This window comes from Notothenia coriiceps, unplaced genomic scaffold (assembly GCF_000735185.1).
Source record: "Notothenia coriiceps isolate Sejong01 unplaced genomic scaffold, NC01 NC01_scaffold00007211, whole genome shotgun sequence".
In the NCBI taxonomy this organism is placed as follows: Eukaryota; Metazoa; Chordata; class Actinopteri; order Perciformes; family Nototheniidae; genus Notothenia; species Notothenia coriiceps.
In genome coordinates this window covers 6,588-24,394 of record NW_011339912.1, presented here as the reverse complement: position 1 = coordinate 24,394, position 17,807 = coordinate 6,588, and the positions used below count along the sequence as shown (strand labels likewise).

Below are 17,807 nucleotides of genomic sequence, written 5' to 3'. Positions count from 1 at the left end.
TGATATATAATAACTGTTGGATGTTAATATGGTGAACGTGCTTAGTGCTTCAATCTGTCCACCAGCTAGCTGCAAACTCTGTTTTGTTTTTTTCATACAGTGAGTTCAGCACTGAAAACAGCTGACTGTGTATTTGAATAATGAGAGCGGTAAGAGGGAACCTAAACAGTAAAGTAGGGGCATGCAAAATCGAAACATTCAGTCACTGTTCGTCATAACTCCGCTCTATAAAGCTGAGTGCTATGGAAAAGTCCATTTGAATATGATCTTCACTACACATGACCCCTTTCAACAAGTTTGTACAAAATAAACATATTATTTATGTCAGCTTGAATTATAAGTAGTTATTACGTATAGGGACAAAGTGCAAAAACAGATATTACCTCAACAACATATCATTCTTAGCACAATTATGGCAGTAGTCTACCACTGCTTCGATCAGTTGGGTAGTTTGTGGAATGGTAACTGCCAGATCAAGGAAGCAGACCACAAACTCATGTGTTCTCCGAGGAAACATGAACTGTATAGCTGTCTCCATTAGTCTAGTTGGTTAGAATTGTTTATTTTTGGTGGTCCTTGCTCTATGGTGGCTATAAGGCCTGTCCGGGATATCGATTAACTTTTGTACGTTATCCATTCCGTCTTGCGTGCCGACCACCATCTACTTCAACTTTAGATTTTTTGTCCCTGGCGGTCAATTGGTTTTATAGCCAGGCATATTACACTATGTGGAAGAAGATGTACATACAGTATATTAAGGGGGAACTGTAGGTAACACTGACTATAGATAAGTATCTCATGCATAACATCCAAACTCCCTTTGGTTCATTGATTTATTGTACCTGCTGTAGTTAGAACACTAAAAGAGACACACAGTCATTGATGTCATGGAAAAACTGTGCTGGTAGTACAGCTCTGAGATCTCTTAATTGAAACAAAAGGGGCTGCCCCTGGCTGTACAGTATCGCTATGTCACAAGAAACCGGTCCTGCACTGACCCTCTGCGTCTCTCATCTGTCTTCCTCTCTCATGTATCCTTCCTACACCTTTGAGATATTTCCCTCAGGATTTGGTGGAGATGGTGTATGTAGGTTACTGTAACCTATATGGGTAGCACCACCCGTTGACATCGTAGTCGAAAGCTGTCAGGCAGCATGTTTCATTGCCTACATATTCGCATATCGTATCAGTGTTGTTCACTCATCACATAACCTTGCTTTCAGAGATCTCCAGCAGTATGAGACAACAGTGTCCCCTACAGGCACAGGAGGGACCCACATTCAAGGGCACTGAAGCTCCTGCAGGTGAAACGTTTTTTTTACAGCATTCATGATACTAAGACTCCTGCACCTGAACATATCATCTGTCAGACATGCCGAATCTGTGTTCTCAGTGCAGAGTGATTTATACCGCCGGCCAGATGACAAGCAAACCGACATGGCGTAGTTCAAAAGAACAAGAAAGGAAGAGGATTGTGAATAATTCATTTTTTCTGTTGCACTTCTCATTACTGTAATTACACAGCCATTGTTCTTTGACAGGGAAGAAACGTGAAATTACAATTTAGGCAGTGAAATTGTCATTTGTAGCAGTAATTGACACTAATAAAATGATTTTTCCGTCTTTCCCCCTCGGATCATATGCTAATCAAAATGTGAAGTATTAAAGAAGACACTAACGGGCGTGATAAGCAGCTAATGAAAGAGGGGAGGCAAGTGGGACAGTAATAGACATACTCCTGCTAATAAGTTCCTGTTCATTAGAGCATGCAAACTGTACCCTCCTCCTGTCATGTCTGTTTCTTCTGAATGACAGCGCTGACAGCCGTCCCTGTCAAAGAGAAACTTTTGACCGCATCCTCAAATAAAGCATTAATATTTCACAGCACCACTAAGCAAGTTATAAGCGTCTCTTTAAATGGATCAGAAGTGTACTATTATTGGAGGGTGACATAAGCCTCGATGACTCTCTATTCAAAAATAGATGACACTGTCTATAATGCCTGTATTTTGATGACATTTTCTTTTGTCTGGAAGATGTCTTTACTGCCTCTCACGATGTTGGTAGGCTGACTCACATGGTTGATGTGACAGACTTTGATCTCTCTGTCTCTCTCGCTTTTGCTATTCCCCCAGTGGACTTCTGCATATGTCGACCCACATCCACCCTGAAAAAGCAGAACGAAGATCCGTGAAATGAGATGCCAAATACTAGGCTCTCCTTGTGACATGGCAACAAATATAGGGTTATAGGGTAAAAACTAAAAAAGTTCGAAGCAGGCTAAACCATTCGCCATAATGAGTGTATTACTTAAGTTAACTGCTGATGGGCGTATACATCTTAATGCAGTAAAGTCTGGTCAGGCATTCACGGTGGGATGGCACCAAACACGGCTTGGATCCCAAATTACACTCTTGGGGCACTTTACCCTTTCGAAAGAGGATGGGAAACAGAAAATAGGAGAAAAATCTAGAAAATAGCACATGTGCTACGAAGAGTTTGCAAAGGGGCCACAGGGAGGGCTTTAGGCGAATCATCTGTAACCCATGCAGGTATGGAAAGTCTCAGAGAGTTTCAGGGAAATCAGGATGGGCGGTGTTTTTTACCATTAGCACTGTAGCGATCTGGCGTGGATGAAGAGATGAGGGCAACTCTTAGAGATAATCATGCTGACACTGAATTCCCTCATTACATCCGAGGCTGAGCTTTGGGCAGGGGTCCAAGTCACCCCCACCCACACACACACACACACACACACACACACACACACACACACACACACACACACACACACACACACACACACACACACACACACACACACACACACATATTTAGAGGTGAGAGACTGCATTGTATACTGTNCGAGGATAAATACTCAGCACCTCCTGCTCTGTTTAACAGCCCCAGACTCCTGGGAGCAGCTGTGAGGCTGTTCAATTTAGGCCAGATAGATGGAGACAGTGTTTGTGGTGATTACATTAACATATCCAGCCCCAAACTAGGAGAGGGAGGAGGAGACAAAGGACCTCGGACAAAAGCTGGGAGCTCACAGATTTTCTCATTACCTCCTCTCATCTTTCTCTCCCTCTCTCACTGTGGTTTTCTTGTTCTGTTGTCACTTCAGCATTCCTCACTCTCCCCTCTTTCTCTCTAAGTGCTGCTAAAGATGGCTGCAGGCTGAGGGAGAGCCGCCATGTGTCGGAGAACAGCTGATAACAGGTGAGGGAGCAGAAGGTGAGAGGCAGGAAGCTCCCCTGACACAACAATACATCTGAACACACACACACACACACACACACACACACATATTTAGAGTGAGAGCTTCCAAAGTGAGCTCAGTGTGAACTGTTGAGAGTGCTAAACTAAGCCAACATTGTTGATCACAGGGATCTATGGAATGAGTACAAGGACATTAATGTCAGGCCCCTTGAGGTAAATAAATATTGACATTTAGAAATGATTGTGATGTGACTTTTCATATGAGCAAATTAATGTAGTATATTTGTGTAGCAATACCTCTTGATTACCTCCATAAGACTCAAGCACCGGGAGAACCCTGACATACTTTCTCACAGATTTCTCCCTGCTTCCACATATTATACGGTTCAACCCTGCTCAAAGTCACTTCAATGATCAACATGATACTGTTAGTGCCTCTGGTCCCAAGAGGTATTGTAGTAGTACAAGGCTAGATCCGATTTAGATCTTAGATCAGAGATGTTACATTTTTGCCCAAACCCTAATTGGTGTCAAGCAAAAATAGAGTGTTTGAACTTCCTCTGATTGTGTTAGTCAAGAGCACCAGTTGATATTTTAGTATTGATAACGGTGGCATAACGGGGAGTTCAGGAAAAATACTTTTTCAACACATTTACTTCTCCATAGATACTGTTATCCTTTTCAAAACATGTAGGAATTGGTATATAATTATGAACCCGCTTTTGATCTTCAACTCCTGTCACCGCTGTTCGTGTGCTCCCTGGGATTTTCAGGGGGCATTCCATAGCTTATTGACATCTGTCAGTCTTCTCTTAGTCACCTGTTGGGTAGATCACTGCATGTAGTTGAAAATAATTTTAAGAGTTGTTAAGAGTCCGATATACTAATGACAAGGGTAAGGCATCCATAACTTTAAGCAAAAATTAAATAAGCTCACCCTAAAAGCGCAAATTTAATTTCCAAATTCGAAACTGAAAGAGGCTACTGTGTGAAAAGACACATTTAAGGGCATTTGTTAATGTTTAACCCTGGTAAAGGTATTTTTCGTATGTTTATCCACCATGCTGTTCCAGCGACTTTCAAAAAGGAACAAATTCTCTCAGGTCCTCTTATCTAAACTGTCAGCTCCTCGTTCGTCCTAATGAAATACATATAGCAAATATTGTGTAACATAATAACACAGGGGACATTTTCTCTGAAGGTTAAACACTATTTTAAGCAACTATATGAACAATGGCTTTCAGCAATTTGGTGTATTCTCTATGGGCTATTGTGTGTGTTTGGAACCATGCCTGTTTATGCGTCTCCTCAGGAGTGTGCTTTTCTGCTTTAGTGTATGTGTGTGTGAGAGCAAGTGCAAGGAAACAGTGCCAATGGGGAAAATAAAAGTCACACCAGGTGTGTGTGTGGGTGTGAATTATGCAAATGCCAGCCTGGTATGAGCAAGGACAGGTAGCCAATTGGTGAGGGACAAGGAAGTTAGAAGGATAAAAAACCTTTTGTGGTGGGGCAGCACCTAGTGTGTCTGCATACTTTCATTTGTTAATTCAAAACATTTGTGAAGCACAAGGACTCACTTCGTCTTACTCCTAACACTAGTCCTCTATAGTATTGGAATCTCCAGAAATCAATTATATTCAGCGGTGTTGAGAGAGGATCTACCTCAGGCCTGATTTTACCCCATTCTACTTCTCTGGTAAGCTGCCATACTAGTGCTGGGCAACCAGCAGAGCTTTTCAAAATGACTGAACACAGTATGATCAAACTGAAGGCTAGTCTAATAGGCTCAGTGTGTATTAATGCCATGTAATTTGATACTATTGTGGGAAGTTATAATGATTTTATTTTTTTCATTGGCCTTTTAATCTATTATTTTTAGGATGTACAGGTGTGGAAATACTGGAAAAATAAAAAACTGATTATCTAATCAGGTAAAATGCTAAGGATACAATTACTGAAATAAAACGTACAGTAACGGACTTTATTGTCCTTGTGTGAATGGCTTGCTTACCTCCTCACCTCATAACCATTGCATATGCAATGGAGTATTTTTTTTAACTAACGGTTAATATGTCTCTTTTTTAAGTACTGTTACATATAATCCTTGCTGATTCCTCGATACCAGTTTTTACAATGGTAAGGATTAAGACACAGAGGACTGTCAACTGAGGAAATTATATACATTGGCAATATGACATGTGGTAACTATCTACTAGAGAAACCTAATCAGGAATTTGATTTTAAGATGTCATAAAATGGATTTACCAGATCTTTAAAATGTGGAATGTGTCTCTATGTCTGTGTAAGGCTGGTAGCACTTTATGTATGACAGGGCTTGGCTTAAGTTTGTTTATGACCTGCCATGAAGTTGTGACCAAGATCTTCCCGGCAACCGGTGAGGTGTTGGTGGATTGCCCATCGTGATAACCTTTGATAGCTTTTTGCCGACTCGTTGACATTTCTCATCTTAGAAAGATTATTAATGCACGGTTTAAAACAATTAAAGTTCACTGCGGGAGCTTTTTTTAAATGTTGGAAAATGTTTCCAATAAGGATTGTCAACTGTGTTAACAACACTGTAGTAGGCTAATGAAGAAAGTGAAGCAGTTCCCTATTACGGCAACAATATTGAAAACTAAACTAATCCGTAACAGTAAGGGTGTTATATTACAACATTTCAAAATCCATTACCATAGAACAGAGTAACATAAAACCAAATATATTGGCAGTGAACAGTGTCTGTCATGACTCAGCTATTGTACATCGTCAACCCTTCTTGCTGGACTAAACAGTGGAGCTGCTGAAATTCAGAGCGTTATTTACATGGGATGCAAATATACTTTTGGTTAGGTCTGAAACATGCCTTTTATTTACTTTTATGTTATGTATACAGCACAAACGGCAAATGTAATGCATGGGGGGTCTGTGTAACACGTTCGCTACAAAACACTAACTCAACTGACAAAGTGGTAATATGTAAAATCAGTGTAAAAAATAAATAAAACCACAAACAGCAGCATGTTAGAAAGTTTATGTTTATTTAGCCTTTTTGAGCCTTTACTGAAGGCACTACAAACAGTCAAAAACCAATGTGATTACAGAAATGGCAAACAGATTACATTTTTTCCCCAGCAAATAGGACTCCATTAAAACATATATCTTAACTGACCCATTCATATGTATTTTCTGCAAGTCCACTGGACAGCTTACAAAACCCATAAACTGTGCTGATATAGATTTCCATTGTGAAACTATTGTTAGTGCAATTGAATGGCTTAATAAGCATGGCTGGATACAAACATAAAACATTATTATTCAACTTATTTGAACAATTGGAACATCCTGGCTGATTTTATCATGCTTTTTAATCACTGCATTGACCAACACATTGCATTTCCTGTAGCTGCTTCTTCACAATTAAAGACCCCCAATGTTTTTGTATCGTTAAATGTGAAGCAGCATCTCTAAGGGTTTTCGGTTTGTATTTGCTCTGACACAAAGCAAAGAGAGCAAAAAGTAAACAATGACGCGTAAATCAATGATATAAGGTTTTGTTGTATTACATGCCTTCACCCTTTTCCTGTGAATCCTTCTTGCTTAGTCTGAATCCAGCTTGGGTTGGTGGAACATTAGAAATCTAAACTTGTGTTTCAATATATATATCACTTTAATGAACATAGACATTTATTTGAATAGACTAACTGAGCATTATTATATTTGATGTATTACTTTTATGAATATTTTAAGTGATATCACTACATAATATTTGAACCTATGAATTATAGTTACACTTGTAATTGTATTGTATTGATACATATACTAAATTACTCCTCTCCTTCCTCAGCCCCTGGGCCATGGTACATCAGAGTATTTCAGCTACAACATGAGTGTAACTTCAACCACCGCCCTTGAGAGCCAGCTGACCACCACCTGGGGCCCTAATAACTCCTACCCTGATGGTGAGGCTTATGACCAACTCTAATTAAGCCTACTATATTTCCTGGCATAAAGTATGCACTCCTCACTGACGTAAATCACTTAATTATTTTGTCTGAATACAACCATAAAATGCTTTGAGAATATATGCTAATTTGTTCTGTTGAAAATACTATGATTGCTCTGAGTTCAACAATTCAGTTCTCTCGCTGGATATAAAACTGCAAAGCAAATTGAAAAGCATTCAGCAATTAGCCACTAATGTATTGCTCACCTGATGAGCTCAAAGTTATTAAACACATGACGCATATTAGAGATTCCTGACTGAGAAGTAGGTCAACAGCTCTTCCAGTAAACTGCTCTGTGGGTTAATTATTAGCAAATACCTTCAGGAGGGGAATTCATGTTTAGCATTTGTATTTACATCAAAACAAAAGGAATTCACTGATGTAGACATACAAGTTTTTTTCCAATGTGTTCATGTCTGTCTCCAGTTCCTTTAGTGATGTCTGGTTACACAAGTCATCTGTGGACTCGTGACAATCAGCCTCAGTTCTGGAGTAAATACCAGGTGTGGGAGTGGCTGCAGCAGGTCATGGACGTGAACCAGATCGATGCCTCCAGCATTCCCTTCCAAAACTTTGATATGGACGGCAATCAACTGTGCAGCCTGAGCTACCAGGACTTCCTCCGCGCTGCCGGCTGCGTGGGACCCATTCTCTTCCACAGCATCACAGATCTCAAGTGGAGCGGTGCGTCTAAGAGTCGGATAAGGGGACTAAAGGGGGGGTGGGGGGGGGGAAGGAAGATGATTAGTCCCAATAAAAGAGAAGCCGGGTGATTCAAGTTGAGTCTTGCTGTGTAGGGATCACAGAGCCGGTCAGAGGTGGCAGTGCTGTATAGGGGGCGAGGGAGATGATGGATTTGTTGTTTTCTCTCGCTCTAGCAGGTCTCCTACAGTAGCAAAGCACAGAGGGAGTTTAAAGCTGAGAAACAAGCTGGCTGTTCCACAGTTTTTTTTTATTAGAGTTGAAAGCTGAAAGTTGTAAGTTGAGCGCAGAGGCTTAAGGCGTCTTCATTGGGCTTTTAACTATAGAAATGTGTCAAATGTAGTTTTGAGGAAATTCAAGCAATACAATTATTCTTGTGTAACAATATATGTTAATGACATCAGAACAGCATTGTTTATCTAATGTCTAAAGGAATTTATAAACAGCAGTCATGGCAAGGGACTAAGCACAACAGGTTTAACCTCAAGGTGAGAGAGACATCCAATGCGAACCAAGCTAGAGCACAAAGCTGCTATTGTTGATACAAGCTGGGAAAAAACAGCTCAGTTTCTTCAGACAAAGTGTTACATGTTAACCTATCAGACATCCTTGTCCATCTGTTTTTCATACCAGTATATAATTACCACAAAAAACGATAGGCTGACGTAAAGGGTAACATTATGGGAATGTGAGTGTTAAGGGTTATCAACCTTTTGATTACATGTATCAGACTCCGTCCTGTTGAAGAATATGTGTTGTTACTCCTCTACCTTTTTTTATCCCAGATTTGTATTGAACCACCTTTCAATCCTTTAAAAGACTGCTTTATATAAATAGATAAGCTTTAATTTCACTGATAAAACCAAACCATCATGTGTTTGGGCTTTAAGAGTAACATTATCTACTAGATATACCATACAGCTACTCAATATATTTCAACTGAATGTGCTGAAGTTTAATGACTTTCTCTAAAAAGGCATTTGGGACTGTTTGATAGCTCGATATGAAGCAGGAAGTTAAAATCCAATCTATACACAATTGGAATTCCCTGATTTCAGTTCAAATAAATCACTTCCTTTATCTTTATTGTCCCAATATACAGGGCAGTACCATGTGGACCTGGGACAACTGGAACTTAAACCAGAATGTAAGACTCTCAAACAAGTTGTTAGTCAGTAAAGAAAATAAATGTCAACAGATATTTGTTTGAATCCAATTAATCCATCTGTCATTCTCTGCACCTTTTCTTTCCCTCCTTATAGTAGACTTCTCCTGTCCATTTCCAGATGTCAGCTATCCAGCTGGAGGTACTTTACATTTGATGGTCTGCTTTATTTTTTTTTTCTAATCTTCATGTCCCAGATACAATTTTTGACTTTGATTCTTCTTGCCTCTATTATTTTAGAAATCTACGATCCTTTGACTCACCCCCTCGCCCCTGTGGCCTCCCCCACCCCATCCAGCCCTGGTGAGGAATCTAAAATAAGTTCAATACAACATGCCTTTAAATGTAACAGCAATAAAAGTTGGACAAATACAAATAAATAAATGAATAAATGAGAGAATTATTGTATTTGTTTTTCTCAGATATCAAAAGGTCTTTCAATCGTCAGGTCAAGAAACACAGTAAGTAATATCAGAATGTTTGTAAATTTTATTATCCTCTCTTTGTCCCAATAGCGTAAATATTGTAAAATGTTCATTTGTACCATTCAACCTACTTCCTGTCCCCACAGATCCAAGGGGGACCCATTTGTGGGAGTTCATCAGGGACATTCTGCTGAACCCGGAGCGAAACCCCGGGCTGATCAAGTGGGAGGATCGGACAGAGGGGGTTTTCCGCTTCCTTAAGTCAGAGGCAGTGGCACAGTTATGGGGCAAGAAGAAGAATAACAGCAGCATGACCTACGAGAAACTAAGCCGGGCGATGAGGTACATCAGCAGCTATCATAAAACGCATGCACATAAATATAAAACCAGACATTGGTTATCAATCATTCGAGAAAAAAGGCTGCAGATACAGATGTGATATCTCCCAAACGTTGTCATTTGAGTTGAGATCTGATTTCTGAGACATTCTTGACATTTAGCTTTCATTGATTTTAATGCACTGTATTCAGTAGAGACTGTGGCCTATAAATGTTATCATGTAGGTTATACTTTTGCTTTTCTTCAAGTTACTTTTCCCTCTGAGGGAGTCAAACTTGCCTGCAGAAATAAAGTTCTTTCACTTTAATACAGTTAACATCCCACATGCACATAGAGGTTTTTTTTTGTTTGGCAGAGCTTGTGTGATCTTCCTAATCCAATTTACTTAAGCAGCTTATAATGCACTTGCCACTGAAACAGTTACAACTAAATTGACTTTGAAATAACTTTAGATGCTTATGGGTGACATGAGCAAGAGTTACCCATCTAAAACAGCAAACTCAACTCTTTAAAGCACATTCTTCCCATTACTGATTACCTACAGTTTTTTCTTTTCACTTTTCTCCCAAACGAACTGAGATGGCCTTCTCCTCAGAAAAGCTATCCGGCTCCTTCAATAGTCACAGCTTTATATTCAAATGAGCTAATCTAACTAGCTTAATTTCATTGTCATGCAAACCACTGGGAACTACAAAATGTGCCCGCAGGTATTGTCAGTGTGACCACCAAAGCTGATTTTCTATTTACTGTGGTGCAGCAGAAGGATTTGCAGCTTGCATCACCAAAAAGATTGGTACTATGGATAACAAAAGCAATGGGATAACATCCAAACTAACTTAGTTTCCTATCATTTCAATTTCCTGTGACTGAACTTGGAGGAAATTTCAAAATCAGTTTGGCTATATCTGAAAATGTTACAACATTTAATGAAAACGAATCGTATTTAAACCAGGAGTAATCGATAGCTCTGATTAAATTTCATTTCATATTCAATGGAGTACAAAGAAAATGGTTGAAGTAATCGGAGAACCTCAAAAAGCTTGTTAAAAACAAACGTATAATTCAGAAAGCTGATACTGAATCGAGGGAAGGACAAACTACTGTATGCATGGTTTTTTTGTGAAAGGCAAAGATCATTTGATGACAAAAGTGAAAGGGAAGGCTGACAGAACCATACTTTTGCTACGCTCCACATATCTAAAAAATAATGACAAACCAAAACTCTCTAACTTTGGCTGCCTGTCTGTGGCTTTCAATCATTTTGTTCATATACTGACATTATTAGACATTATTAAAGGACATTCATCTTTAAAAACTGTCTCAAAATAGTCTGTTGAAAGTATAATAAAAAAAAATGCTTAGTTGATGTCATTTTAAGTGATCATTAATCAAACAGGATGAAATTGGGGGACTATCTCATTTTTTGCTGTGAATTTGGTGTGCTTGTTTCACCACCACACGGTACGTAGGATTGACTCATAATTCAAAGATTACAAGAGCATTAAAGGCTTTATGCCCAGGAGCTGCGGCATTGTTGTTGGCAAGCCTCAAGTCGCAGGCTTATCCAATATACTTTAGACCTGAAATAAATAAGGAAGTAACATAGAATTGTGCATGTTACACAATGGTGAAAAGTCAGGTGGAATTCAGGTTTGTTGTAAGTAAAAACACAGAGCGACTGCACGCCTAATTCATGTGTTTCCTTTCCTAACTCAATGGGACTGTGTATGAAGTTACAGTATATGAGGCTTTTGTAGAAAGTACTTGTCATTATAAATGATAAAGGATCTTTTCATTATCAAAAACGAATGGATATCACCAAAGTGATCCTTTAACTATGAATATGCTTCCGTCCATACTTCAGAATACAATACGCTGTAATTTATGTTATTAAGATGTATTAGACCAGGGGTGCGCAATACGTCAATCGTGAAGGTAGTGTGGGTAGATCGCATGGCATTGAAAAAGAAAAAAGTTAGCCTATCATCCATCCTTACTATGGCATTTTGCCACTTGATTGCTGTACAGGTAAGCCAGTCTGACATCTCGTATTTTCTAAAACGCAGTTCACCACGTATGTATGGTCAACCGCGCCAGCTGCAAATCACCGGCGAGCTGATTACCAGCCTTCCAATGTATACAATTATACTAAAGAAAGATCCTCACCTCCTCATCTGGCAAATGCGGCACAATAAGTGTAAGCGCGCCACAGTTTCTCCGCCACTTCGAGGTGCCGATGCTCGCAGCCCAAAACTGTGGGCACCCCTGTATTAGACGTACGAGAGAATAACCACAAGTAATTCAATGACTACTGGATTCCTTTGCAAATTATACACTGCATTTTTGTGTTTCTCTATGTTTTCAAAGACGTTTTAGATTATTGTAATGAACTGATTCTTAATCCGTCTGAAAATGTTCGTCTGTTCTCTATTACAGATATTACTACAAAAGAGAAATCCTGGAGCGAGTAGACGGTCGCAGACTGGTTTACAAGTTTGGAAGGAATGCAAGAGGATGGAGGGAGTCAGACAAGTGACAATTTTTTTTATTTATGTTTTCTTTATATGCAAAATATGTTTTTGATTGTAGGTTTGATGTACCGTGTTTGAAAAAGATGTTTGAACTGTTTACACATTGTTGATAATTATATGTTTGCCTTATTATTTGTCTTTCTTTACATACATCCCTGTGTTGTGACACTTAACTGAGATCTTTTTTACTGTGCCTTATTAAAGTTGTTTATTGAACCAGCATGACAGCAGCCAAACCTCTTTTACGCCCGTGTGTTTACGTCTCACCTATGAAAAGGATATCCCAAACAGCCAACATTGCATTTTTTTCAGATATTACAGGTCCCAAAGGAGCAAATGTTGATAGCATTCAAAACACACATGGCAAACCGATGTAGGTTTTGACATTCATACTGTGAAGTGTCCTTTGGGAAGGATGCTTGATCATCATAAAAATATATATATAATTATATATAATACATCAACCTTCCATGAGTGCAATACAGCTACTGTATGAAGCAAACAACACATAAACAAGTGATACATATTTACATCAACATAATAGAATGGTTTGTTTATTTGGTTTGTTCCATGATATTTTGCATTCACTGAGCTGTGAAGAAAGTGTGTAAATGTTTGCTTATGTTTGATACAAATAAAGCGTGTTGTTTTTACTTTAATGTCCTTTTTCAGGATTGCATGTCTCCAATATTTGTGGTATTGTTTTCAACAAGATGAGTACAATTCCTGTACTTTAAATTGTTATTCGTCAAATAAATGTTATTCTGATCAACCACATTAATCAGCATTAATAATTCAATTGAAGACATTTTTCTTCAGACTTAAGTAAAAAAATAGATCCACTGTGTGGCTTACAACAACAAAAAACGCCTTGTTCACCGTGAATCTGTTTCACGCTTAACTTTGAAAATCATGCTCTCAGAGATGGTGCATCGTTTCTATAATATCATGACAGTGTAAAATGCCACGCAGTTAATTGTTCGCCAAGGCGTGCCACAGCTGCCACACTGGTTCCTGCAGGCAGCAGACAGGCCAACAAGATAAAAGTGGTGCCAATACAAGGCTCCATTCTTCAGCCAGTGTTCAAAAGCAAATGTGGTCTAATCTTCGCTCTGATTTATCGGGCTTTAGTAACGCTTCTTTGCATAGCAGGGTGGCATTGATTGACACCATGTCCGGTGATTGTCTTTCCTGATAGCCTAAAAGAATGTGCGTTCTGCACCAACTTTCAGTTTTGTCACTTTGCTCCCACACATTGTTGGCACTTACCAACACGGATGTAATGTGAGGAAATAACGCCTCATGCCATTTTCAAGAAGCAGGCATCAATCTTCCAGTGCCATGGCTGATGGAATCTCTGACAAACAGCAGGAAACAGTCTTTGGTTAAAGGAGTTTTACATGTGTGGTATTGACGATCAAATTAAAGAAAGAAGATTGCAACTGAGAGATGATATAAACAGGGACTGCTCCTGGTTTGATTTTTATAATCGCTGCTGATTGCCATATTGTTATATTACTTTACATGAGACAAGCGACAATGCTTTTCAAATTGAAGTACATCTCCATCATATTCCATTGTTTTGATTCTGTGTTGCCACAATAAAGCACACTTCACATCTTCTCTAGAGCAGCACTAATTAAGGCCCCTCATTTGAAATGTACACAAAAATAAACAAAGATGTGTTTTCATGATTCACTTGAATACAAATTAAGATGATACATGTCATGCAAGTTTTACATCCTTGAACAATGACAGAAAATGAGAGAGCTTGATCATGTAAGTGCAACAGTTCAGCAGTCAAAAACAAAACACATTTGCCATTATGCAAAGTATTTGTGCATTATTTACCCTTTACCTCTAATGTTTCATTGTATTTGTTAACCACAAAATAAAAACTTAAAGGATTGTACATGAACATTAATATGACCCAAAGAGATGAACATCTAATCATCACAGGCACAGATACGCGTCTGAAATGAGGCCTCAGTTTTAACCGATGCTGCCGTGAGCTGTGCCTTGGGGACACGTTTGATGTGATTGGGTGAGGATAAGTTAACAGTTAGGCAAATTGTCTAGAATGATCTTACCCATGAAGCACAAAGAGACAGTAGCCAGATTTCCCTTTCAGACCACTGCCCTGTTAATGCAAACCAAAGCTTTACATACCCTCAGTGTGTGAGGATCCATGATGGTCACTCAAATCTGATCTAAATCAGATATCAGAAGCCTTGAACATGCAATATATATGTGAAGAGTTGGGTGTGTGTGGTGACCTTTACTTTTCTGATCAACTGTTTTTGAGGAAAGATGATGTGTTGTTTGGGAAAGCACCGTTAAACCTGCGTAACAAGTATTCACAACACTTGGTTGTAAGCCACTGATAGCACCTTTAGACAAACATGCAGCCTAACCGGTTGTTAGTGAACTGGGAAGGAAGAAAAACTCACAAATGCGGCTGAGAGGTGATATTTAATCCAGGTAACTTACTTTAGCGACGAGTGGTTTTGTTGCACATGAATATTAAAAGAATAGGCCAGATTGTCTTGGCTGATGACTAAACATTTAGCAAAAACCTGTATTCTGATGAAGCAATGACTGCCTTTGTTTAGCAAGAAAACAATATTCCATATCTTCCCTGGAATTACTGTATCTTCATGTCTGAAAATAATTTTTCCAAATTGAATGAGCCACGCAAAGGCTCTTTATTATTTAAAAAAGATTGCATTAATTCAATCAGATAGACTCTGGAGGAAGAACAGGGAAATTATGAAAGATAGGCTGAGCATGAGCATAAAGACAGCCAGCTGGGATTTGTGTCTGTGTGTCCTGCTCAGTGGGGCTATTGTGTTCTCTCAGCAGATACACAGCCAAATCTTATCAGGCCCCCTTATCATTTTCCCTTCACACTCAAATGGACCTGTGAGGCATTCAGCCCAAACTGTGAGTTGGAGAGATTAGGACTGATGCAAGGGTGTGTGTTTGTGTTTCTGCTTTGTTGCAGATCACTGTCTAGTTAGAAGTAACACACTGCTTTATAACATTAGCAATGTTACCAATCAAACTATCTCTTTTTGCATTTGTACTCAAATAAAACAGCCCTTATGTTAGGTCATGCACTCGCATGAAGAAATTAGGACAAAGTGGAGTTTATAGTCTCCTTTTGCATTTTAACAAGAGAAAAACACATTTATTGATTAGGATCCAAAGATGTCTCGTTATGAAGTGTAATTCCTGGTCAAATGTTTGGACTCACCATCAATATTTTTTTCCCAACAACTTGATGATGATTATTTACTCACCAAAATGACCCCCTTGTTTGCACACATTTTCACAACAATTTAATAATTGGGCTATAATTTAATGTTGGTAATGTATGTAAATATAATACTTGATTAATTGATAGAGGACTTTTCTAAATACTATTAGATGCTTTATAGTTAGAAATAAAACATTTCAATCAGAGCATAAAAACAAACATGCAATAAAAAATGAAAACACAAGATGCATACCATGAATAAGGAAAGCAAAAAATGCAACGCCATGAATGATTTTTACCTAAGTATTTCAAAAGTGTGCAGAAGACTTTTGCCTAACCCCCAGCAGAGGGCAGTAAACAAGTGAGCACTTGGAATTTCGACCGATATTGAACGCAACAGAACTACAGTGAAAAGGACCTCGCAGGACCCAAAGTAGTTATTTATGTATATCCTGCTCATTTATATCTAACACAATATATATATAATAGTGTATGTAAATACATAAGATAAAACATCATCAGAGATTCTCAAAGGTATCTGAAGCTGATCATATCAACAGGGTTTATTATAATTATAATGTTTACTTATACTCCCGCCTCCCTGCCGTTTTACTAACAGGCATTTTATTGGACACTACTCACCGACGGAGGACGACAACATGGCGGCCTCCTTGCGTTTGGGTCGTCAAGGGATATTATTTGGCCTTAAATTATCTAATGTTAATAAATGTTTATGTGCTCCGCACCCATGGCAGGAGCATGTCAGACACTTCTTTCGGTCCCCATGGATCCTCGGTGAGTGTTGACAGTAATACGCTAACATCGATGTTGTTGTTGCTGCTGCTGCTGACAGATGCTATCATCGTTTTTATACATTTGGTAACTCTAATCGTGTAATTAGGTTCCTTTGTTATTGTTTGTGACATTACAACAAACAACGGGTTTGTTCAATATGCGGACTGGTGTGTCGTATTCCTGCCTGAATAACGAGGGTCCTTATTTGACCTCAAATAACAGAAAGGCGGGGTCTAAAAATGATGTGAGAATGTAACGTAGGACTAATTGTGGTCAAGTCATTGCACACCCATGACAGTGTTACAAATTACTAAAGGTTGTTGTGACTTTTTGAGAGGTTTTGACGTGTTAAGGTATTAGGAGAGGGACAACGTAATCCAAAAATTGCCTCTGAGTAAAATAGTTATAGACCTGTCACCAAACAGCAAGTGTTGAAGGTCTGTAAGCTTTGATAGATGCATCTTTTAAAATGTGAGACACTATTAGCATACATGCCAACCTTTCCAAATCGAAAAGAGGTAGGTTTGCGCATGGCAAATGTGCACGCCCAAATTAGGTAATCAGAAGAAATGGAACCCCAGTAATTACATGTATAAACCATGTGTTTAACATATATTGCATCATTTTATGCATTTTTCAGAAAAAGTGGTAGTTTGGTAAACAGTGACATCAACGACATGTCTGGTCTGTAAAATGCCCCAAAAGTAAAAGAATGGGAGATAAATATCCCAAAGTCTCCACATTTTATTATATTTTTAATGTGCTTATGGTCCTCTTTCAATTGAGACAGTGTAGATCAAGGATCAGGATGTAGAACTCTTGTGTGAACATTGGATAAAGCCAGGTTCATATTCTTGTTTCATGTTGTTTACATATTAGAGTCAAAGGTTTGCACAGAGCGAAATATCTTTGTGTTGCGTCATAAATCAGAAAATACTGCATTACAAAAGTAATTTCCTGCATTTGTCTACTGATAAAGTGTGATATAAATAATGTACATGCTTTCAGATTGCTGTAGTTCACTAAACAGAGACATTAATGACATTTTTGGTGTTGAAAAAGTCAGAAAAAGTGAAAGACTGGGAGATAAATATCCCCAAATCTCAAAATGGTATTAGATTTTGTGTGTGTTTGTGGTCCTCTTTCAGTTGAGACACTGTAGGTGAAGGATGCTTCAGGAAAAGACCAAACACTGGATGTCTTTCAGTCACCAACATGTGTTTTCGAGACACTGATACTAACGGGGAAATCCTGCAGGACTCAAATGCCTCGTCTCTGTTCTCTCACTCTTTTGGGAGTGATTACCCATCAGCCCCGGGGGTGCAGAGGAAAGGCAGCATTACCCCCTGTCTGCACGTTGTTTCT

The 17,807-nt window shown here is 38.8% G+C and overlaps 1 protein-coding gene across 1 annotated transcript; it reads left to right on the top strand.

Annotated features, from left to right (window-relative positions):
• Positions 1–4,721: 4,721 nt before the first annotated feature.
• On the top strand, positions 4,722–13,041 carry ehf (ets homologous factor). The gene is made up of 9 exons (XM_010769406.1): positions 4,722–4,918; positions 7,067–7,181; positions 7,653–7,910; positions 9,031–9,075; positions 9,191–9,235; positions 9,334–9,396; positions 9,516–9,554; positions 9,665–9,860; positions 12,294–13,041. The coding sequence occupies exons 2-9, from the start codon at positions 7,106–7,108 to the stop codon at positions 12,391–12,393; spliced, it is 822 nt and encodes a 273-aa protein (XP_010767708.1). The 5' UTR covers positions 4,722–4,918; positions 7,067–7,105; the 3' UTR covers positions 12,394–13,041.
• The last annotated feature ends 4,766 nt before the right edge of the window (positions 13,042–17,807 follow it).